This window comes from Ahaetulla prasina, chromosome 13, assembly GCF_028640845.1.
Source record: "Ahaetulla prasina isolate Xishuangbanna chromosome 13, ASM2864084v1, whole genome shotgun sequence".
NCBI classification, from domain to species: domain Eukaryota; kingdom Metazoa; phylum Chordata; class Lepidosauria; order Squamata; family Colubridae; genus Ahaetulla; species Ahaetulla prasina.
In genome coordinates, this window is record NC_080551.1 from 1,864,168 (window position 1) to 1,887,957 (window position 23,790).

Below are 23,790 nucleotides of genomic sequence, written 5' to 3' on the forward strand. Positions count from 1 at the left end.
GCCTTCGCAAGCAATGATCAAATGTTTATTCGCAAGTAAACCACCCCCTTTTTTATAACAGGGCAGTAACAGTCTTTTATTCACAGGGATAAACAAAAAAAATCAAACGTAATTAGTCCCAACAAACCTGGGTTTATCCAAGAAATCTGAATTGTTTGTATGCTAGAAATGAACAGTTGTTTGCAACAACTGGCCACTCCCAAACCCCTCCTATTTATTTCCCAGCATGGGAGGGGCTGGCTATTGTCTGTCCCTGAGAGCCGGCTTATTGCTTTCCTTTGCTCTCCTCTCCTTTCTATTCATAGGCACACCTGGGATGGACCCCATCTGTTCCTCCCCCTCACTCAGCTCAGGCCCTGAAGACAGCTGCCTCTCCACCTGGGGGAGGACAGAATGCCCTGTCTCTGCCTCTGTCTCTGTCGCTGCTTCCTTATCAGAGCCTTCCAAAGGCTCCGAAGCTGGCCCAGGCTCCCTCTCCCCTGACTCTGGAGCTATCTCTGCTGGCAGCAGAGCCACAATAAACAGTCCTTGCCTTGAATAGCCAAGTTTGGCCACAAGAAAGACGAGAGAATGGAGTAGATACAAGCTCCCTGATGTCCCTGCTTGTGAAGGTGACAGCCATGGGTCACCACTGGGCATCCCCACCATTAAGACAACAGGCACAAGAAGCGCTCCGCATCTTTGATCTCATCAACAGGGGATGAAAAGGAACAAATCCAGGAGCCAAGAAAGGACCACCCTGGCAGAACCCCTGGGAATTCTGATCACCTGGGAGCCAGGAGACCTTCAGGACACGAAAAGGTTTGGAAAAAGCTACATGGAGCAAATTAAATTTCTGCTTACTTTTGAAAGATTGTCTTGAAATGTGAGCAGTTTGATCTTGGCTTGGCTGTAATTTTTGTAGTCCATGCACAATTCATACACTTCCAGCATTATCAGCAAAGGAGAATCCTGAATATCAGAAGACAAATCAAGAATTCTGTGCCCAAATTCTATCCAGAGTGGGTTGCACATCTTTGGAAGGAAAAAAAGATGAGTTCTGGAGAGAGGGAGGGGGTAGAATCTCTCTTCTCATCCGCTTCTGAGGGAGAGGCGAGCTCTCGTCTGCCAGGTGTCTTTAAGCCAACGTCTGGCCAGCCGTTTGGTAGGAAGAAAGCCGTCATCCAGATTCTTGCACAGAGCACGAATCCCGTCTCAGGGCCTCCCGCAAGTCCAGGATTCTGGCTCTTCCTCATCCCTCCCTCCCCAGCACTCCATGAAACCTGCCCCTCTCCCCCGCAGAGAGACATGTGCTTTGGTGGCCCCTGCCACGTGCCTCCGAGGGCTGGGATAGCGACCCTGGCCCGCTTACCTCCAGGAAGAGCTGGAAGGCATGAAGGAGGATCCTGGCCTCCTGCCTCTTCAACAGCCACTGCCAGAGAAGGGCCAAGTCTGGAAGGCCCCACTCGTGGGATTCAGCCATGCCTTCAATGTGCCCGATCAGCTCACTGGTGACAGAACTGTCCAGGGAAGTTATTATCCAAACACACAGGCAGTGGAGAAGACTGGCCTCCTGCCAAGTATGTGCACGTGAAGGAAGGAAGAGAAGAAAACAGGTATTTTAAAAAAGGCAGAGAGCGGATTGAATACGCCACACGCCAAAGTCCAAACTATCACAGCCAGCCTGGGCCCCATGCACAGCGCCTGCATTGTTCTAGAGTCACTTTCCACCTGCTCCGTCTCCCCAGGAGCCTGGACGCCCATCCTGGAGAACTCGTACCTGGTAGCCAGCAGCCAGCACGCTCAGGACGGGCAAGTGGTGCTTCACAGAGGCAGCCAAGAGGTGTCGCCAAGGGCACGGCTGCTCCTGGCTCTGGAGCAGGACGTGGAACAGGCCCTGCGGCTCCTGCTCCAGCCCCTGCAAGCCCCCCTGCCTCGGAGGCTGCAAATGCCCCAGGGCCAACTCCAAGTGGTCCCGCAGGGGCAGGGGGAAGTCCCGGAGGAGGGGGATCACCTGGGAGAGGGAAGGAAGGAGAGCAAGCAGCTCCGTAAAGCTTTGACCACCACGCCAGAGGGAGGCCGCAACACCTCCCAGGAGATGAATGAGGTGGGACACACTGAAGCCCCAGCTTGGAGAATTCAGGGTCAGGGGAGCCCTTGGAGTGGAAGGATGGGCAGGAACGAGGGGGCCTGTTGCCTCTCACCACAGCCCTCTGCCCACCTCCTTTTCCACCTCCTCTCTCTACAAAGCATTGTGACTTTGCTATTCCATGACATTAGAGGGCTCTTTTCTCATTAGGAGGGCCATCTTCCACCCAAACCTCACAGGCCTGGGGCTCAGCTCAGCTTCCAGCAGCTTCTCACCTCCGCTGGCTGGTAGCCGTGCATTTGCGCTTCAGTCACAAACTGCAGCCATTCGTTCGAATGCGCACAGGCCCTCAGGTATGACGTGCTCAGCTTGATGTGGTGCAGCTGGCAAAACTGGACGACCAGGGACCAGTGATGCCTCGCCTCGCTTGACGTCCTGAAAGAAAGGAGCCTTTAGCTCTTTACGCCTCTCCTCGCCCTTCCCTGCCACAGCAGCAAGCCACGCTCCTCTCACCCACCCCCAAGTAAATAAGTCAGCCAAAGGGTATAGGGCAGGGGTGTCGAGCTCCATTTCATTGAGGGCCACATCAGGGTAGCGTTTGACTTTGGGGGGCTGGGGTGGGCGTGGCCAGCTCGATGTCACTCATGTCAGGGGCACCTGTGATGGCCCAAGCCCTCTGCCAGTGAAAATGGGCTCCCAGGCTACATTTCGGCTGCGACTGCCCCTGCCAGAGAAAATGGAGCTTGGGAGTGCTGCCCGCAGCCCTCACAAGCTCAGTTTTCAGCTGCGATGGCCTCCTGCAACCCTCTGCCAGTGAAAAGGGAGCTCAGGAGGAACTCCATTTTCACTGGCACAGGCACCACAGGCTGGTCCTTCACTGTTTCTAGGGTGGCCCCATGTGCCACATCTAATCACCCCATGGGCTGGATCGGGCCCCCGGACCTTGATTTGACACCCCTGATATAGGGGAAGGCCCCACAGCTTATCTTTGGGGTTATTACTTATCCAAGACCACGAACGAGGAGGAAGAAGGCGGCACATTCAGGCCAAGCATGCATTCTTCTTTGAATGATCGACTCTAACATCTCAAACCGTTAGCTGGCAGACTAGCAACAAATACTTATAGCAACAACTAACAAAACGGCAAGTGAAGAAAATGAAGGTACACAGTCTTCAGTTAATGACCCGAACTGGGGAATTCACTTCTAAAGTGAAGCAATTGTTGGGCAAAATATCGCAACTGCACTGCTTACAGACGGAGTTTCAGTCGTCTGGGTTGAGAACGTATTTTCCAATCCTTTGGCCGAGCCCTTCCAAAGAGCCCCAGGCCTAGAAGGAGCTCTTCCTACAGTGCAGCACTCAAGCTCTTCCTTCTGGTTTGAAGCGTCTGGTGGACACTCGCTCAACCAACTGTGTCCATCCTGGGGAAGTCCAGCCCAGCCCAGCCTAGTGTCAATTATTCCAATTCTTCACCTTCACAAAAAGTAATGCAAGATCTCAGATTTTGTAATGAATTCCTAATAATTTATGCTCTCCAGGAGTAAACATGACAAGTTGTTTTTCTTGCTCTCTCAGTTGACTTGAGACCAACCTACACAATACTGAATCACAAACTCACTTTTTTATCTCTTGATGGTCAACCTTATCCCAGACGGCTTCCTCTAAGCAGACCAGAAGGTCTTCGGCTGCAGTTTTTTCTCCATCAGCCAGCTCTCCTAGCTTTTCAACTGAAAACAGAAAACGCCAGACGTTCTGCTAAGGCACAGTCAGCCCAACATGGTAGATAACAACAGCAATAGCACTTAGACTTATATACCGCTTCATAGTGCTTTTACAGCCCTCTCTAAGTGGTTTAGAGCCTCTTGCCCCCAACGATCTGGGCCCTCATTTTATCCACCTCAGAAAGATGGAAGGCTGAGTCAACCTTGAGCTTGGTGAGATTTGAACTGGCAAACTGCAGGCAGCCGGCAGTCAACAGAATTAGCCTACAGTACTACACTCTAACCACTGCGCCACCACAGCTCATAGATCTTCCCAAGAAGCCACTAGTTAAAGCCACATAAATAAAATTTTGTTTTATTTATTTAGCATATGGCATCTGCAGAGGTCATGCAATCACTGGCATACAACACTAATAAGACACATTATATGTACAAAAACATTTATAAGTTCAAATAAGGGTTATAATTCAAATAGAAAGGCACGTATTTTGATTGAAATGTTTTCCATTTACCACTCTGACCACCCCGTGGATATGGATTTCTTTCACACAGCCTTTCTATCAAATCTTAAGCCAGGGACCCCAAGGGAGAATAACATTCAAAGGCTGGAAATGTATTTGCAAACGTTACCCAAGGATTGTCTGATGGAGTGGTGCTGTGGCTCCTCTCTCTGGGACATGAAGCTCAAAATCACGTTGGCAGCTTTAACATCCACTCGCAGTTTCAGACTCGGCAGGCCCAGCGTTTCCAAAAAGCAGACAGAGGTTGCAGCAAGAGAAGGTGCATAGAAAACTGAGAGGGCCACGGAATAGGCTTCGTTAGCCACTTGCTGAACCCTAGAAAAGGCACAATTTCACTCCCAGCACAAATTCCATAAACCTCATTGGGATGAGAGGCAGACAATTACAAGAGTCCCAGTTTCCCCTGAACAAAGGTTGTGAGCCTTGGGTCTCTTTCTCATGCCTTTCAGATGGAGGAGGCAAGCAGGAGTCTTCTGAGATGAAGGGACACCTTCACTCTGGGTTGATTAGGCAATAGCCTTCTCGCTCTGAGAACCAATGATTACCCAGGGGGTATTTATGGCACCATGTGGGTCTACAGTACTTACTACGTCCACTTCTAGTGTCGAGAGTCACAAGTACTTAAATCAGGAGATGTTGCTTCAGGTTAATAGAATAAAGACAATAGTGGTTTGAGGAAGGACAGACCAGGGCTTGGGAGATCCACGTTAAAGTTTTATCTCATGCACAGCACAGTCTTCTCTTTCCCAACCCAACTGACCCACCAAGGGACTGTTGGGGAGGAGAGCAAGCAGGCAGGCAGGAAGATATGTGCTGCACTCATCTCCAGGAAGAAACACAGGACACAAATCAAACAGATAAACACTTGCAATAAAATAATTTTAATTGTGATTACTGTAATAGAGTCGCATGTGCTTCTTTTAACTACTTACAGCTCCTTTGGGAGGTCCCTCTTTGACAGCTGCTGAACTAAAAACGCTCCGAAAGCGAAGGAGGGGCGCTCGTGATATAAGTAATAGGAGAAATCAAGATGCTCTATTATGGCATGCTTGTTTACGAGAGCCGAGCATGAGAAGTGAGGCAGGTCACTGCAAATATCTGAAAAGGACAGAAAAAGAGCAGAATTGCAAGTAATTGGAACAGAACAAAGCAGCCCCTGGCTTTGCCTTATTCCCCAAAACCGGAATTCTTCATGCTAAAGCAGGGCTCAACTGCTACTAGATTAGATTCAGACTGTATGTGAAAGTTTACTTACCAGGAATTGAAAGTGTATTTGCTGACTGCCAGCCAAAAAACTTGGTGGAATCAAATGGAGCCAAGCACTAAAAAAAGGAAAACATTCATTTCAAACCGTATAGCACAGGGGTGTCAAACTCAAGGCCTGCAAGCCAGATGCGGCCCGTGGAGCGCTTAGATCTGGCTGGCGGGGCCGCCCTGGAAACAGTGAAGGACTGGCCCATGGTGCCTCTGCCGGTGAAAACAGGCTCCCGAGCTCCATTTTCTCTGGCAGAGCACTTGGGCCACCACAGGTGCCGACACGAATGATGTTTAGCTGGCCACACCCACCCCAGCCCCCCAAAATAAAACACAACCCTGATGCGGCCCTCAATGAAATTGAGTTTGACACCCCCACCCCCACCCCCACCCCCACCGGTATAGCAGAACAGGCGAAGTTCAGAGCTGGTGTATGTGCTGCTCAGGGAGCCCTGTAATTTTTGCTCAGTTTGTGACTGAACTGTCCACACATCAGATGTGGAGCCAGCCTCACATTTTCCGCATCCCCACAGCAATGCAAGAGCATGTGGAAGGGGCGTTTTCCATGGCAGGGCTCTGGAGTGCAAAAGGCTCTCAACTGAAAACATTACAGCTATTCTAGAAAAATTTGCTAAAAATATTGCACAGGTAGCACAATCTATAGAAAATAAATTTGACGCCCTGGAAAAAACAAACAATACACAATAAACCCGACAAGATTATCGCAGATGAAACCTAATCAAGTTGATGGCTGTATTTTAGGGGTCTTTGGGGGAAATCAAGCAATTAGCTACTAAAGCAACAGCAAGGGTGGCCGGTATCTGAAAGGACCCAAAGCAGTTTTCAGGTTTGCCTAAACTTTGCTATTATAACAGTGTATGTCCCACAGAGTGGAGGATCTCAAAGGGGTTGGAAAGCCCCCAAAGAATTGTGGGGGACCACAAAGGCAGCCCCAAATGGAAGCTGTCCAGAAGAGGGATGCAGAGTCAGGCGCCAGAGTATGATCAGAAGATGGCGCCATCTAAGAAATGCCCACCTTGCTTTCGTCTAGGCCTGCCTGATGACGGAGCTGCAGGGTTGGAGAAGGTGGACCGTCCAAGGTGGACACGGCTTCGGAGGCTGTGCTGCCTGGGTAAGTCCTGGCCCTGCCCAAATTAGATCTGCCCAATACTGTGCCCACATTTTCTGGGTGGCATTGAATCTTACCTGAACAAGGTGATAGAGAGAAAGGTCGGGAGGCGAGATTCCATGAGGAGTGGTCTGAGGGAACAGGGCAGCTCTAAGCTTGGGGTAAGGAGCAAGTGCCATCCTGAAGAGCTGTGCATCCACTTTCTCTCTTCCATCTCCCTTCTGGACAATCTGCAACAGAACAAGCACTGAAGTCTGTTTGCACCACCGATTTTCCGACACCCCCCATTCTAAGCGTTGGAGGCAGCCCAATGGCCTACCTCTGTTTCTCCAGCGAGGGGCCAGGCTGGTCTGTGGTTGGGAGAGGGGAAGTTGGGTGCAGGGAGCCTCCTTCAGGCCTTTAACCCTTTGTGGGGGGGCTGCTCAGTTGCCAGCCTTCTGCAATTGGCATACCTGGTCAATCCCTCCTCCGGCGAACATGGTGGTAGCCAGGGCCAGAAGGGTTCGTCCCTCCAACAGCATGGTGCTCACACTGGCCTGGTTGCTGGGAATCAAGATCTGGGCATTGGCCAGGCTAGCCTGAAAAATTTTGTCTGCATCTGGGGCAGGATGGCAAGGGGAGAAGAAGGGAAACATAGGCAGCGTTAGCCAAAAGAAAATTCAAAATAGATTTAGCATAATCAACCAGATGAATCAAAACTAAACATCCTTTAAGTGCACAGATACACAACTCCAGAAGGTATTTCCAAAGGTCCCATTTCCTCCCTCTCAAAAGAAGATCAATGTGCAAATGACTCCCGCAGAGGGTCTGCCAACCCCAATTACCCTCCGCTCGGCAAGGAACAGAGGCTTCTGGAACTTGAGGGGGCACTGATCCAGGTGGGCTTTGAGGGTCACTGAGGGCAGGACAGCACCACAAGCAGCCCACCCAAAACCCTGAGCGTATCCCCTGCTCTGAAAGCCCCCCCCACTTGTAATTTTAAATCTGTCAGAGGAGGGAAATTATTAAACACAAAGAAAAAAACAACCATATATTTTGTTTCCACTTAGATTGCAGTTTTGGAAAAAGAGAGGTCAATCCAGTCACTCACAGGATCTGGTGATCTCTTGGATCTCTAAGGTTGAAGCATGTAAGTTAGGATGTTCTGTCCTGAGGCTGCCTCCTCTTTTGAAGGGCAGTTCAGCAGCCAGCAAGTCAAGAGTGCAAATAGCCCTTGGTCTGAAGGATGACCTTATAGACAGGGCTTACTTATAGCTTTAGATGTCAAAATCAGTTTGATCCAGAAACCAAGAAGACTTGAAAACCCACTAGATCACAAAGTAGATTTGATTCCCTGAACCCCGAAACGGCTCCATTCCGGACTGGGGCAGCTTCAAATCCATTTCAAAGGCAGGTCAAGAAGGTAAACTACAGTGCAAGGGGTCACCGGAGACTGTGAGAGAGTGGACAGGCCTCTCCTTCCCTGAAATGGAAGGCAACCAGCCTGCCAGGTGACGCCACTAAGATCAGTTTGCCCCATAAGGAGCGAAAAGCCTTACATGGTCAGGCCAGGGACTGCAACTGCCCTGGAACACCTGCCGGGCTTTTTGACAAAGTAAGGGCAAAGGAGTCCTTACAGATTTCACTCTGCTAATGGTTGCCATCTATAGGGGCGGTTACTCATTTCTATTTCAAGGCCATTGAGCCAGCGCTGCCAAAGAGATTCCCGTGCAAGTAGATAAATAGGTACCATGTAGGTGCCAAACATTTGGACAAATGTTTGTCAAACATCTGTCCAAATGAGATGCAAAGACGCCACCTACCTCCAGGATGGTTGGCAATGTCCCAACATTGCACTAAAAATTCAAACCAAGGATGTTCCTCACGCAGATCCTTATCGTTCAAAATGGGACAGTCTGATGAAAATAAACTGAAAATCAAGAACAACATTTCACAGAATTACAAAGCCAAAGCCAGCCTTGTCTCTCCTGGCCAGATATCAGCCATTCCAATGAACTTGGCTTAACAATCAGCTGCACTGTGAGAAAACTGCCCTGCCTCAGAGGGGAGGGGCCTTCTTGGGGAGGGTAATCGCTGGTTCCCACCAACGCGACTCCCTTGTTTCCCTAGTTCACGGCTGTCCAGCACAAAGCACTTTCTTTTTCCCTCAAGGCATAATGCAGGAAAGAAAGACATCAGGAAAGGAAGTGCTTGGTCTGATTTCCCCCTTCACAGAATCTGCTGCTCCTGCCACTGCTGCCTGTGTCCTCTAAATGCCTCTGCTGGAATCGTTTATGGCCATACCGATAGTAATCCAAGTAGGAGTAGAGAAGATGGTCCAGCCCCCGTTCTAAGCAATAACGGATAAAGCAGGTGTGGAAATCTAAGCCGCCTGCAGAGACGTAGCCCAGGAGAGGATGTGGCTCCTGCATCACACCTCCGGCACAGGTCGTCCTTTGGAGAAGCCCTTCAAAGTCTTCCAGTTCTGCAGGCACAAAAGTCCCATTTCTGTCAAGAAAAAAGGAGAGCAGAAAGAGCAATGATCCACTAAGCAACCTTCTTTTTTAGAAGAATAGGTGGGAAACTGGATGGAAATGGAGATAATTATATGGAGAAGGCGCCTACCTAGCTAGGATGTCCAAGACTTCATTGTGCAAGTAATGGCTGCATAATGCACTCTGACCGATGGCTTCTAAAGGGAGGGGGGGCCAGTTTGCAGGGTTGCCTTCGAGTTGAGAGTCAGAAATCCACGAAGTGATGTTTAGCCAATCGTGCCAAGACGACAAAAACATCCAGAGGACCTCAGGATTACGGAACTTAAATTCTAATTTTTTAAAAAAGGAATACGTAAGTACAAATACTGGGTGGGCACTAGGAACTATGTATATATGGAGGGTGGTCTTCCTCAGGCTGGGTGCCTTCCAGAATCCCCTGGCCAGTGTGACCATGGCAGACCACTCTCAAGCTGATGTCCACATGTGTAGCTGCTGCTATTAGTGGGAAAGGAATTAGCCCAACTTCAGAAAGGAAGGCTCTGCCCAACTCCATCCTCCCTGGCCTAACCACATCCCAGCTGAAGCTGAGCCAAAGCAGTTGGGGACCACCATGCCTGACTCCTCTCTTTCTGGCCAGACACCCCCCCCCCCCGCAACCTCCTTGCTCCTGCTGTGTTGCTCCTCCAAGAGATTTAGGTCTATGGTTTCTAGACAAGGGACTGGTTTTTATTCTGTTCTTCATTATGCTTTTAATATGGGTATCCTCTGACTGCTGCTAGACCCACAGTGAAATGAATGCACTGAGAAGGCCAGTTGTATTTCTAAAACAAACTTCCAGAAGCTAAATTGTGTTTGTGTGTGTGCATGTGCTACATGTGTTGATCTGAAACAACTTATTTCTCTTTTTAACCATTTTTCAGCATTCTTCCATCAACACATCCAGAATAATGAAGGTCTTCCTCCTGCTAATTCAGGGGGCAACTTGAGGGCTGCTTTAAGCCCCTCTTAAATCCAGCCCCAAATTGGAAAATTCAGGTTGATTTCTGGGTGGGCTGCACAGTCTTAACTTCGCTTCTAACCCCATAAAAATACCACAAAGAGAGTTGCCCTGCCCTCTTGAAGGAGGGCCTGGGGGCACCAGGAAGGGGGTTGAGGTCTCCCTGCAAGTCTTAAGTCGCCCACCCTTGAAGGAACCAACTCTTTCCAAAAAACAAAATTGTCCGTTTAATCTAGCAATTAAGGCTCCAGGCTAGAAAGCAGAGACTGTTTAGTTCAAGCCTCGCCCTCCAGCATGAAAGCCAGCTGGGTGACTTTGGGCCAGTCAGCTCCTCACAGTCCAAATCCTCTCACAGGATTGTTTTGGGGGGGAAATAGGAGGAGGAAGGTGTGTTGGATACGGTCATCGCCTTGAGATATTTATATCAACAGTAAAGGCAGCATAAAAACAAAACAAATAAATAAAAAGCTGCAAATCTCCTCTCCCACAGCAACAAATACTTACCCCCTTCCTGAGCTCTGATGGGGAGAAGGACCCTCTCCCGTGTAGATGGATTCCACCACTGAGCCCAGTTTAGCATCACCCTGTGTTCCCTGTTATGAATTCTGTCTTGAGTGCAATTCAGAAAGGAATCCAAAGTAGTAACATCGATACGGTCTGGTTCTTTTCTCCAAGATCTAGAACCAATAATTAGGCATTTCCTTGAAACCAGGGTACTGATTCTTTCCAGAACTTCTTACCAAAGCATTACCCTTCAAAACCAAACAACAAAGTGAGCCCATATTCAATAGCAAATACCCATCAGATTTACCCTGGCCAGTAGCTCACCAATAAATGAAAGCAAATATATGTGTTCCATGATAATCTTGCAGGATCCAATCTGGGTCGGTCACCGAGTCTTCTGAGCTTTCAGATTCACACTGGAGCCCATCCTCAGGGAACTCCTCTCTCATCAGAATGTATGCTTTGGGCTATTCTACCTGTAGTTATTTATGTGGTGCTTGGTTGTGTGTTGTAGTATCTCCCACCTCCAAACAAAAGATCACTTGGAGGTGCATTATTAAGATTGTTGGAGGTGGGAGAAACTTCTAATGTAATCTACTGGATCCCTTGCATGGATTGCCCCTGTGACTATGAAGGACAGACAGGGAGGAAGCCAACCACCAGATTGCAAATAAGCGGTCAGAGGAGGAGACCTAAACTCATTAGTAGCCTCACATTGCAACGAACAAGAGCATATGTTCAATTTCGCAACTACTAAGATTGTTGGCTGAATAGGTACAAAAATAGTCAGGGAAATGATTGAAGCCTGGAAAATGGGGCCCTTTTCAGTCAACAGGAGTGCTGATTTACCACCAGCTTATCAGATATAATTAGGAGCAGGAAACAACAGCCAACTACTTAATAATTGGCCATCAACATCCCAATCAACAACTAAAAGGCCACATAACCAGGCACCACATAAATACTACACATAGAACGGCTCAAAGCACACATTTTGTTGAGAGAGAAGTTCCCTAAGGAGGGGCTCATGCTAGAGTCCAAAAGCTCGGAAGGCTAAACCTCTGGTCCCAGTAACCAACCCAGATTGGATCCCACAACAGCTCACCAATCTCCCTTTTCCCACACCATAAAAAGCCGGACAAGGAGAAAATAGGAGCTCATCTTTGTTTGGCTCACGTGCCGGGTGTTTAGTTCATCCCAGGGTTGTTCCCCACCTGTGACTGAACTGAAGGTGCATTACCTGCAACAGGCTGTGTTCTTTTCCTGTCTTTGGAAGGTGCCTGAATAAATATTTTCTACCTCATGCACCAAGTCTATCATTTCCTTCTCTGTTTCAGGAAGAGCATCTTCATCTTGTAGCACGCTCACCTACAGAGTCAAAACAAGTTTGCTTCTTTTCCATCCAATAGACACAGACATTTTATAGTTACCTTTCAATTAAATTTTGAAGGTGAGGGACAACATTATAAGGGAAGAGCTGCGAGTCCCTTACATAAGAAAATGATGTCAGTGCAGCTGAATTTCCACCTCAGCTATTAACACTGGAACCCATTTACAAACTGCATTTCTGAGATTTGAGTAAACATTAACAATCTGAAGAGGTTAGCAGAATACATGGGGAAAAACACAATTAACTGAAATCATTTCATGGGCAAAGACTCTTACTTAAACTTACCAAAAAGTCCCGGACATGGTAATCTGTTGCGTAGAAACATATTTTGTGCAGTTGCAGCTTCACACTGAGGCCCTACCGAAAGAAAAAAGAAATTCTCCTGCAGGAGTGTTTGCCAAAAAAAAAAATTCATAAGGAAAAGTCTTGCTCTAGTTCTCTGCACTGGTGTGAAAGGACGTGAGGCCTTGGCTACGGCCTTCCGTTGTCAGTAAACAGTGGCTCAAAAAGGCAGACATGTCCCTGGGGATTATAGATCACCCTTTCCAATTCAACCCTAGCCCAGAGGAACAAAAGAGAAATAATTATGCTAAGGGTACAAAGAAACAAAATCTGTGTCGGTGAAAATTCTCTACAGCAAGGGTCTCCAACCTTGGTCCCTTTAAGACTTGTGGACTTCAACTCCCAGAGTTCCTCAGCCAGCAAGTCTTAAAGGGACCAAGGATGGAGACCCCTGCTCTACAGCAAAGATTTTTCATGGAGCTCAGTGGGGTTGCGGTGTTACTCACCATGTTCCTTAAAAGTTTGGAAGCTTCATTTATGTCATCCTTCAGGAGGCTTTTGTAGGCCATCTCCAGACCGATCTGGGTTAGCTGCCCAAGATCCTGGGCAGCGTTGTGGGTCAGACGGAAAAAGGTTTGTGCCTCTGGCACTCTGTTGCTTAGAAGGGCTTCGGTAACAGCTTGCTGGGAAATAAAACGATGAGCAATTTCAAGAAATCCCCCTCTACTCACCCTGAGTTTTCTATTCTGTTTTGAAAGGTTGAGGAGAGGCAAGGGAAGTGGAGCAGAACAGAGGAATGCTGGATCAAAGCAAAGGGGCACAAACCAATTGAAGCCAAGTCCACCCTTACAACTTGAAAAGAGCTGATCAGCGCAATGTTCCATTAGGTCTGGAGATGAGCAGCAGTTCTGCTGAGTGGCATACTGGCTGGTGTGCGTGCGTGCGTGCGTGTTCCAAAACACCTGAGAGTTACTAGCTGATCTGACAGTCAAACTAAGCCCACAGCACAGAGGCTAACAGACCTAAAAGTCTTCCTAAAAAGTCTGTATTCAGCAGCCAAGCTACTCCACAGAAGCTACTGAGCCAGTCAGATTAAAGAGAAGCCATTAACCGGCCTCTCCTCTATAAAACTGTTGTCACCATTTTAAAAAATATTTAAGCCGACGACCACGAAGACAAACCCTGGCTGCAAATACCATGAAGTGGTTCCGGTTAGTTTAGAAAGCACTTCCCTTTGCCCCTGCCCCTCTGCCATGCCTTCCATTTCAGAGAAGGTCTCCAACTTTAGTTCTGTTGAAGGGGGAAGACCATCCAGCCTATGAAGCCAGAGGCCTTCCTGTATTCTTTTCCAGCTTAATTACTAGTATATCTCTTTACGAGACAATACCCGGCAAACCAGGATATCTTCATAGCTACATCTCTCTCTCTCACACACACACATGCAAAATCCTCTCTTGCTAAAATAATTACAACCCTACTTTGTTCCTTCACACTGAAATCAATTACTTTCAAGGGCTGAACTTGGAGTAAGCTCCATACATGGCTCCAATTTGCTAGGCATGTGTGTAATGAAGAAATTGTTTAATAAATTGAGATCATGGGTGAAATATATACTGATATTTAAGCTACATTCAGCTTACCTCTGTATCAAATTTTTCCCAGTGGCTTTGCTCCATTTGGGGTAGGTTGTCTTCGGAATCCCAGGGCTGCCTTATGACACCGGATGGCTTATGAGGAAACCTGATCATAAACGTCCTGAGTTTAATGATGTAGCTGGTGAAAATGTCAACACACTGGAGCATATTTTCATCCAAGTCTGTGAAGAGCACCAGGAAGACAATCATGTAAAGCTACCAAAATGGCTGCTTTGGGAGAATGGCAGCTATAGAGGTTGCAGAGTTATCCACCACAACAACCTCAACAACCACTGCACCACCTGCTTTGAGAGGATCTGGGCTGCTGGCCACCGCTAGTCAGAAGGGACGGGATCCTTGTCCTGCTTCTTGGCTGGAAATGGCCAGCAGAGAAGGAGTCATGTCAGCTCCACGGAGAGGGGTGGGGGCAGCAAGCTCTCCTTCTCAGAGGCCCTGAGGGTTCAGCTAACCACTGACCCATTTGGGGGAAAGGGGACACAGGAGGTGTGATACCTGGCTAACCTGAATTCTTGTCAGTCTGGCTTCAGGCCTACTGCTAACACTGAGGCAACCTTATTGGTGCTGGCTGAGGAGAGAGGGAAACCTGCAGGACTGATTCTATTGAATTTCTCAACAACTTTCATCCCAATGATCATAAGATACTTGTAGAACTCATACATTATGCTAGGTAGTTCATTCCTATCTTTAGGATTGCTATTCAAAGCTGTCAGAGGAGAAATTTTGGTTTGCCTTTGAGGTTGGGGCTACAGAGTCTCCCAGGGCTCCATTTTCTCTGGTTTTCAGTATCAACATGAATATTCTGGAGGAAATAATCTCCAACCCAGCCAGACAGTTGCTGGATGCAGTAACCCTAGAAGCCAGAGGTATTTTATTTTGTTAAAATAGATGAGTAATTGCAGGTTTGCAACACTGTTTTTCTGTACTGCTCTGAATTTTCTTTGGTATGCAAAGAAAATAGACAACAGTAGTAATAACTCTTAGAAAAAGCGTATTTCCAAATAAAGCAGGAACAAGTGGCAGGCACTATCAACTAATTTATACAATGTCATAGGAATCAATCCATCTATTTTAAACAATTGAAATATAAAACCTTTTAATAAATTATACATGGCTGAAATCTGGGAAAATCATGATGATCCTGCAAGATTTCAGGTAGCCAATAAGTAAAATATTATAATAGATAAAAAGTGAGAGTTTTGGTACTCCTGGACTTACAACCACAACTGAGCCCAAAATTTCCAGTGCTACGAAGTGAGGAAGTTTTTAAGTGAGTTGCACCTCATTTTATAACTGTTTTTGCAAGATAAGCGAATCACTGCAGTTGTTAAGTGAACCATGTGCTCATCAGACAAATCTTAATCATACAAATGGATTCTCCCATTGACTTTGCTTGTCGGTTACAAATGGTAACCACATGACCCCCGGACATGGCAACTGTCATGACCTTTCGTCGTGAGCTAAAAACATACTTATTCACTCAAGCAGGACTGGCATAAATAGTTGATTTTAAATTGGGGTTTTAGAGATTTTAAATATTTGTAAATTTTTAAATTATCGGCCATTTATTAATAGTTTCTTTTAATTTCTTTTAATTGTATATACTCTGTATTTTATTTCGGCTGTACACCGCCCTGAGTCCTTCGGGAGAAGGGCGGTATAAAAATCTAATAAAATAAAATAAATAATAAATACATGCCAGTTGCAGAGGTGGGTTTCAGCAGGTTCTGACCGGTTCTGGAGAACTGGTAGCGGAAATTTTGAGTAGTTCGGAGAACCGGTAGTAAAAATTCTGACTGGCCCCGCCCCCATCTATTCTCTGCCTCCCGAGTCCCAGCTGATTGGGAGGAAATGAGGATTTTGTAGTAACCTTCCCCTGGAGTGGGGAGGGAATGGAGATTTTACAGTATCCTTCCCCTGCCACGCCCACCAAGCCACACCTACAGAAAAGGTAGTAAAAAAATTTGAAACCCACCACTGGCCAGTTGCCAAGTGCCTGAATTTTTCTCACATGACCGGGGGATGCCGCAATGGTCATAAGTGTGAAAACTGATCATGTTACCTTTTTCAATATTATTGTAACTGATTGTAATGATTGCAAGTCAAGGACTACCTGTATTGCACAGCCCCATAATATCTCTTTAGATGCTTTATAGACCAGGAGTCTCCAACCTTGGTAACTTGAAGACTTGTGGACTCCAACTCCCAGAATTCCTCAGCCAGCTGGGAGTTGAAGTCCACAAGTCTTCAAGTTGCCAAGGTTGGAGACCCGTTATGGACACTTAATACCCACTGAGTATTAAGGCTGAACCTGCATTCTGCCCTGTATTTGGCTTTCTTCCCTTCATGATTTAAGGAGCACAAAATCTGTAAACAAACCCATTCCAGTAATAGAAATTTTGTTGTTACGTGATGGCACGAAGAATACCAACTCAAGTAAAATAGATACATGATACCGACTCTACCTTCTCTGTGGGTAAAAATCTCACGGAGTTGTTTGTTAAGAAAAGACAAGGTGAGGTTCAACAGCTGCTCAGAGAAATGCTTGCTCTGCGTTTCCACATCATTTTCGTGAATTGCCTTACAAAGTAAATCCAATGCTGGCCTCAGTTCTTCAACGCCTGTAGGAGAAAAGGGTAAAACCAAGAAAACTGGGAATATCACATTAAGAAATGCACAAGTTTGCATTTGCTTTCAAAGTGATGTCAGAGTGATAAATGCAATTCATTCCATTAAGCGTTCTGGAAACCCGTGGACCTCTGGACCTCTGATTTGCAAGAACCTGCCCTGAATCACTCCCTCTGCCTTCAGTGCAGTTTACTTTGCATTCAGTCAAGTGTATTTCTTTTGTATTCTTTTGTATTTATACTGCAATTCACAAAATGTCAGTGTGAACATTCATAGTTTACTTACTCTTCAAGTAAAAATCTGACGTACTGGCAGGCTGATCTTGTACCGAGCTTGCTGCAGACAGACTGAAAAGGTTCTCTTTATTCTTTAGGAAAAAATCCACGGTATCCAACTGTCGGTTCTCTAAGCCAGCCTAAACATTAAACAAATGTAATTTTTATATTTTATTTATAGAGAGATCCACCACCAATACTTCAATCTCTCTCTTAATTAGCCCCTGGCCTGAGTATCCAAGGGAGCATCAAGCCATGGATTGTGCTTCTCACTTCCTGAGCTCTCTTCTCAGAGGTCTGGCTGTCACATCAAGACAAACCTTTGTCAAATCACAGGAAATTTTTCTTGAGAAGTCGAGCTCTAGCACTCTTTCTCTGCTTACAAATTTGTTAATATGAATATGATCTATTCCAGGGGTGTCAAACTCGATTTCACTGAGGGGTGCATCAGGGTTGTATTTGACCTCGGGAGCCGGGGTGGGCCTGGCCAGCTTAACAACACTTGTGTTGGTGGGAGGGGCTGTAGTGGCCCAAGTGCTCTGCCAGTGAAAACGGGCTTCCAAGCTCCATTTTCTGCTGCAACAGCCTCCTGCAACCCTCTGCCAGCAAAAACGGAGCTTGGGAGTGCCATCCATGGCCCTCGTGAGCTCCATTTTTGGCTGCGATGGCCTCCTGCAACCGTTTGCCAGTGAAAATGGAGCTTGCGGGCAGCCCTTCTGAGCTCCATTTTCACTGGCAGAGGCACCATGGGCCGGTCTTTCACTCTTTCCAGGGTGGCCCCGGGGGCCAGATTTAAGCACCCAGGCCTTGAGTTTGACACCCCTGATCTATTCTAAGTAACATATTTGTTCTGTATGTAATATATTTGAGTACACCAAAATAAGTGCTGGTTGATATGTTAATTACACCTTAGTTTTACACAGATTTGTAACTAACATTGACTGTAACCAAGGAATAATCAATATTTCTTTGTAATATAGAGCAAAGGACCAGTGGTTTATGTAAGATTCAAAATCCCTTAAAAATAATAAATAATGGATGAAATATGCAGATAGCACTAAAATACAAATGGCAATACTTAAAAAAAAACACAACCATCTTCACAGTATGAAGAATTGTGCTGGAATTAGCCAAGTCAGTTTCTTGTCTTGTCAGCAGAAGATATTGCGTCTCCACTGGCTGAGTACCAGAACCATTTAAAGTAGAGCAAACCGTGTGGGGAATCAATTTTTCTGCTCTGGAATGGATGGCCAGGCCCTCCTCACAGCTTCATAGGCACCAGGGAAAGAGTTGGGGTTGTCCAGAAAATGGCCCAGGCTTCTTTCCTTACCTCTAAGGCATGTACAGGAATCGAACACCTTCCCCACCTATTGAGGCAGCAAAGGGAATCGACAGTACTAGCGCTTCCGTAGATGATCAGTCTGTTCAAGAATTCCTCTTGGGTAAAGCCAAACAGGAACAAGAAGAGGCCGGTCTCTAAGGATGATCACAAAGGAGAGAGGTTATTTCCATATTGCTCATTGTCTACAGAAAAGTTGTTCTAGTGACTTGAACACCGCACCCTCCCAATGTCAAGAAGAGAAAACAACGTCAACTCTGAAATTTTCTAGAGGGAAAATATTTATCTGCAATTAAAATCAAAGATGCTCACCTGAAAGGATGAGCCATAGTGGTTCCTCCCTGGTATATTCCACAAAAAAGGAGTTTTTCCCCACACAAGACGGTGTGATGTCCTGCGTCACCAAATCCCACAGGACAAGAGTTAGCCCTTCACTTTCACTTGAGACAGTGAACAGCACGTGGAAACCAGTCACATGTTTACAATCAAGATTCCCATGTTCTTCTAGGTCACCTAAATGTATATTCTTCCATCGCCTGTCTTCAGTGCCTTTATTATCTTTCCCTCTGGAGCTTGAAAGAACAAATGAAACCTCTTGAAAGAGGGATGCTGCAGAAGTGTCCAAGGTCTTAGAGTTAAGAGGTTCTAAGTGCAAAAGGTGCTGATACCAAGGCAACTCAACATCTGTACACAGATGTGGAAAATAACTGTGTGGGTGTGTATCATTCAAAGGTAATGTGTGTGTCCTCCAGGATCTGGGGAAAAAGGGGAAAAACTCTTAGCATTTTCAATGATACATAAAATGAAGATGTAAGAATTACACTTTTCAATGAAACAACTCTTCTCGTTACTATAAAAGTACCTTTTGCCAACTAACCTGTCAGTTGGAAATGAAGGTTGCAAGAACTTCATGCTGTAACTTGAACTATTGGAGTCATCTTCATCCACCCCCTCCATCTGTTGTGCAGGAAAATTTTCAAAGCTTCGCTTGCAAAACAAATGGTCAGGGTATTCTCTGGGGGGATTAAACAAATTAAACAGATTAATGGAGTTGGAAGGGACCTTGTAGATCTTCTAAGTCCAACCCCCAACATCATTTCCGACAGAGGGCAGTCTGGTCTCTTCTTAAAAGCCTCCAGTGATGAAGCTCCCACAACTTCCGAAGGCAACTTCTGTTCCATGGGTTGATTGTTCTCACTGTCAGAAAAGTTCTCCTTATTTCCAGGTTGAATCTCTCCTTCTTCAGTTTCCATCCATTATTCCTTGTCTGGCCTTTGGGTGCTTTGGGAAATAGCTTGACCCCCTCCTTTCTCTGGCAGCCCCTCAAATATTGGAAGACTGCTATCATGTCTCCCCTGGTCCTTCTCTTCACTAGACTAGCCATGCCCAGTTCCTGCAACTGTTCAGCGTATGTTTTAGCCTCCAGTCCCCTAATCATCTTTGTAAATAGATAGATAGATCTCAAATAAACAAATGAATACATAATATTATACTTTTTCATTGAGGAAAATGATCAAAAACTATAGATTTGTCTATGGTTAAAGCATGGAAGCCTAAGATTCTCAGTTCATTAGACGGGAATTGAGTCAGGCATTTTAATCAATAGGGTGAAAATCAGATGTGAGTGTGGGAGATCCGGTCTTATTTAAAGAACAAACTTTGGGTATTCACTATCAAAGTCTGAGCTTCACAACACAGGTATTCCAATGGGGAAGCCAGCAGGTCCTCACAAATGACAATCAAGTGATCTCAACAGTCCATGGTGCTTTGTTTAATGACAACAGTCAGGAGTGCCAAAATTGCTGTTGCTAAGTGGCATGTCACCTGGTATTGTATTTTATGACCCCATTGCTTAGCTACATCATTAACTAAGAACCACTTGTATTAGTGCTTCCTGCTCTTGTCTATCTAGTAAGGCTGATATAGCCCCAAGAAAGAAAAGCACCATGGGATTGTAATGTATGTATAGAGACTTAACTATGTTTCTGTGAACTGCTAAAGGAGTTCAGCTATTGAGCGCTACAAAATTAGAAAGACTTCTAACTAGCCTTTCCTCTGGAAAAGCCTGAAATCCTGCCCAAGGCACCTATGAACTATTTACTTCTTATGAGCAGGAAGACTGATTTTAAATTTCCAAATATTCATGCATTATCTTATCACAGGGGAGAGTTCTGCTGCTGTTGACATGGGATTTTTTTTGTAGGTAGGAATTACTGTTTTATCCTTGGGCGTGGGGAGTTATATGTGTGGTTTTCATGCTCTTAATCTTTATAAACCACTCAGAATCACTCAAGTGAGATGAATGGCCATATAAATAATCTACATAAGCAAATTTTATGCTGGAAATCAGGCAGTCTTTGAGAAACAGTCCACCTACCTGAAGTACAAGTTGAGGTCAATAGCAGCCACACAACTGGAGCGGCTGACAACCACAGCCACACTGAGGTCATATGATATACTGAGCTGCACAAGAGGAAATGGCATGTCCTGGTTTCTCTCTTCTTGCCCCCGTGACTGATAGAGAGCGACACTGATGTGGGCCAAATAGGCACCATCGGTAGCACCACATATATCTTTGTAAGAAGTTAAGAAATTTCAAAGGCTGTTGAAATAACATATCCTTCAAAGAGCATGACTCTATACATTCCTGCTTCAGATTAAGCCTCATTGGGCAATGTCATCTTATTTTAGAGTAAACATGCACAGGAAATCGAGTAATCTATAAATTCAATAGAACTTGCTGCCGGAAAAATTCTACTATTTTTAAAAAATCAATCTTTTTTTTTTTTATTCAAAAAGTTTTACAAAAATTTTTTCCCCCTTTCCCCCCCTCCTCCCCCCTCCCTTCGCAACCCTCCCCCGACTTCCGGAACGAGCACAAGGTATAGTTAAAAGTAAAACAAACATATGCTAAAAAGTTTTCGTCCCAACTTAATTATACCCCTACAATCATCAATTCCTAACTTCCCCCAAAAGCAATCAAAAATAATACATCATAATCATTCAAAAACAGTCTGATAACTCTTAGTCTGATATCTACGTTGAATATAGTCAATCCATTTTTTCCATTCCTTTAAGTATCTTTCTTGCGTATTGTCTTTCAAAAAGGCTGATATCTTCGCCATCTCAGCCAAATTGGCAACTTTCAATATCCATTCTTGTATTGTTGGTACTTCTTTTTTCTTCCAATATTGTCCTATTAGTAATCTTGCTGCAGTTATTAGATTTAAAATCAATTTAGTCTCAATTACTGTACAATCCGTAATAAAAAAAAAAAAAATCAATCTTTTTATGTTCTGTGAAGGGAAACCAGGATGCAGCAGTTAAAGATCAATGCCAGGGTTCAACGCCAGACAAATGATAGGGTTAGTTTGCTGAAAGAGGACACATCCGGGGTCACAACCTCCACCATAAATCTAATTATAACAAGAAATACTCTTTTCTTAACTTAAGTCAAATCTTTTAACAATTGCTGAAGTAACTCTCTATCCCTGCTTTCAGTGGAAACATATTAGTGCTCTATTTTTCAAGTCAATGAAGATGTATAATTAGCACGCACAATTTCCCACCAGAGACCTGGAAAATGAATACAAGGATTTCAAACATTTAACTCCTCACGATTATCTACATGCCACTAATGAGTCTCAAGAAGGAAAATCATTTGTTTTATTGGTAATCCACTCTTTTAGAGTGGATTCTTGAAGGCTTTTTTTTTTAATTGAAAAGTTTTACAAAATTTTTCCCCTTTCCCCTCTCCTCCACTCCAAAACCACCTCCCCCACTTCCCAGAACAAACACAAGGTATAGTTCAAAAACAATCATTCGCTAAAAGACTTCCCAGAACACCCATAAGGTATAGTTCAAAAACAAACATATGCTAAAAAGTTTTCGTCCCAACTTAATTATACCCCTACAATCATCAATTCTAACTTCCCCAAAAGCAATCAAAAATAATACATCATAATCATTCAAAACAGTCTGATAACTCTTAGTCTGATATCTACGTTGAATATAGTCAATCCATTTTTCCATTCCTTTAAGTATCTTTCTTGCGTATTGTCTTTCAAAAGGCTGATATCTTCGCCATCTCAGCCAAATTGGCAACTTTCAATATCCATTCTTGTATTGTTGGTACTTCTTTCTTCCAATATTGTCCTATTAGTAATCTTGCTGCAGTTATTAGATTTAAAATCAATTTAGTCTCAATTACTGTACAATCCGTAATAAAAAAAAAAAAAATCAATCTTTTTATGTTCTGTGAAGGGAAACCAGGATGCAGCAGTTAAAGATCAATGCCAGGGTTCAACGCCAGACAAATGATAGGGTTAGTTTGCTGAAAGAGGACACATCCGGGGTCACAACCTCCACCATAAATCTAATTATAACAAGAAATACTCTTTTCTTAACTTAAGTCAAATCTTTTAACAATTGCTGAAGTAACTCTCTCGCTTTCAGTGGAAACATATTAGTGCTCTATTTTTCAAGTCAATGAAGATGTATAATTAGCACGCACAATTTCCCACCAGAGACCTGGAAAATGAATACAAGGATTTCAAACATTTAACTCCTCACGATTATCTACATGCCACTAATGAGTCTCAAGAAGGAAAATCATTTGTTTTATTGGTAATCCACTCTTCTAGAGTGGATTCTTGAAGGCTTTTTTTTTTAATTGAAAAAGTTTTTACAAAAATTCCCCCCCCCCTTTTCCCCCCCTCTCCTCCACTCCAAAACCACCCTCCCCCCCCCCACTTCCCAGAACAAACACAAGGTATAGTTCAAAAAACAATCATTCGCTAAAAGACTTCCCAGAACACCTATAAGGTATAGTTCAAAAACAAACATAAGCTAAATTATTCCAAAACAATTATATAAATTTTTCCTCTCTGGCTCTGACTTCCCCCTTACATAACCAAAATCCTTCAAGAAATAACAATTAACATTGGTAAAATATATAAATCAATACAGCAGATTAATCCTAAAGTATTTAAAACCAGCTAATACATAAAAATCCAATCCAATTCAGAGAATATCTCCCTTGTAACTTCTATAAACCATATAATCATTTTTCCCCCAAATCTTTCTTACATAAAGTCTTTCGAGAGTATTCTATTTACAATTCAGTACAACACATTACAACACATTTCTGTCTTTGGCCGTTTCTATTCATCTACGGCCGTGGTGGAGGCAGAGGTGACTAGTGGGGGTGGCAGTGGTGAGGAAGCAGTGAGGTTTCCCCGCGGAGCCCTACGGTTCCATCATGCCCCCCCCACAAAGCCCCCACGAAGCCCCACGGAACCACCATGGAGCCCTACAAACATCAGGGCCCCCCAGAGACATCACGGACCTCCCCCGAAGTCATCGCAGACCCCCCACGGAGCCCTACAAAGCCCCACAGAGCCCTATGAAGCTCCACAGAGATTTTGGGGGGCTATTACATCTGGGCAGTGGCGATGACTGGTGATATTCCTCTGGAATGAAGGCCTTGCCCCCACCTCCCTGGGGCCTGCAGCGGCTTCTTCTTTTTTGGAGCCCCTTGGAGCCCTTTGGAGGCTT

General features: G+C 45.1%; 1 protein-coding gene across 2 annotated transcripts in view; it reads right to left on the reverse strand.

The window, feature by feature from the left end:
* Positions 1-23,790, reverse strand: part of SPG11 (SPG11 vesicle trafficking associated, spatacsin) — a 46,003-nt gene that overhangs the window by 15,046 nt on the left and 7,167 nt on the right. For both annotated transcript variants that reach the window (XM_058155720.1, XM_058155721.1), the window contains 24 exons: positions 20,612-20,807; positions 19,112-19,249; positions 18,547-18,989; positions 18,226-18,371; positions 16,906-17,035; positions 16,458-16,613; positions 13,981-14,156; positions 12,847-13,023; positions 12,344-12,415; positions 11,909-12,036; positions 10,669-10,841; positions 9,298-9,496; positions 8,977-9,180; positions 8,496-8,602; positions 7,146-7,291; positions 6,771-6,923; positions 5,566-5,632; positions 5,243-5,408; positions 4,420-4,625; positions 3,687-3,795; positions 2,344-2,503; positions 1,760-1,993; positions 1,352-1,552; positions 844-951 (listed from right to left, as the gene is read on the reverse strand). In XM_058155720.1, the coding sequence (XP_058011703.1) occupies positions 844-951; positions 1,352-1,552; positions 1,760-1,993; positions 2,344-2,503; positions 3,687-3,795; positions 4,420-4,625; positions 5,243-5,408; positions 5,566-5,632; positions 6,771-6,923; positions 7,146-7,291; positions 8,496-8,602; positions 8,977-9,180; positions 9,298-9,496; positions 10,669-10,841; positions 11,909-12,036; positions 12,344-12,415; positions 12,847-13,023; positions 13,981-14,156; positions 16,458-16,613; positions 16,906-17,035; positions 18,226-18,371; positions 18,547-18,989; positions 19,112-19,249; positions 20,612-20,807 (3,995 nt within the window). The remainder of the gene's footprint in view (positions 1-843; positions 952-1,351; positions 1,553-1,759; positions 1,994-2,343; positions 2,504-3,686; positions 3,796-4,419; positions 4,626-5,242; positions 5,409-5,565; positions 5,633-6,770; positions 6,924-7,145; positions 7,292-8,495; positions 8,603-8,976; positions 9,181-9,297; positions 9,497-10,668; positions 10,842-11,908; positions 12,037-12,343; positions 12,416-12,846; positions 13,024-13,980; positions 14,157-16,457; positions 16,614-16,905; positions 17,036-18,225; positions 18,372-18,546; positions 18,990-19,111; positions 19,250-20,611; positions 20,808-23,790) is intronic.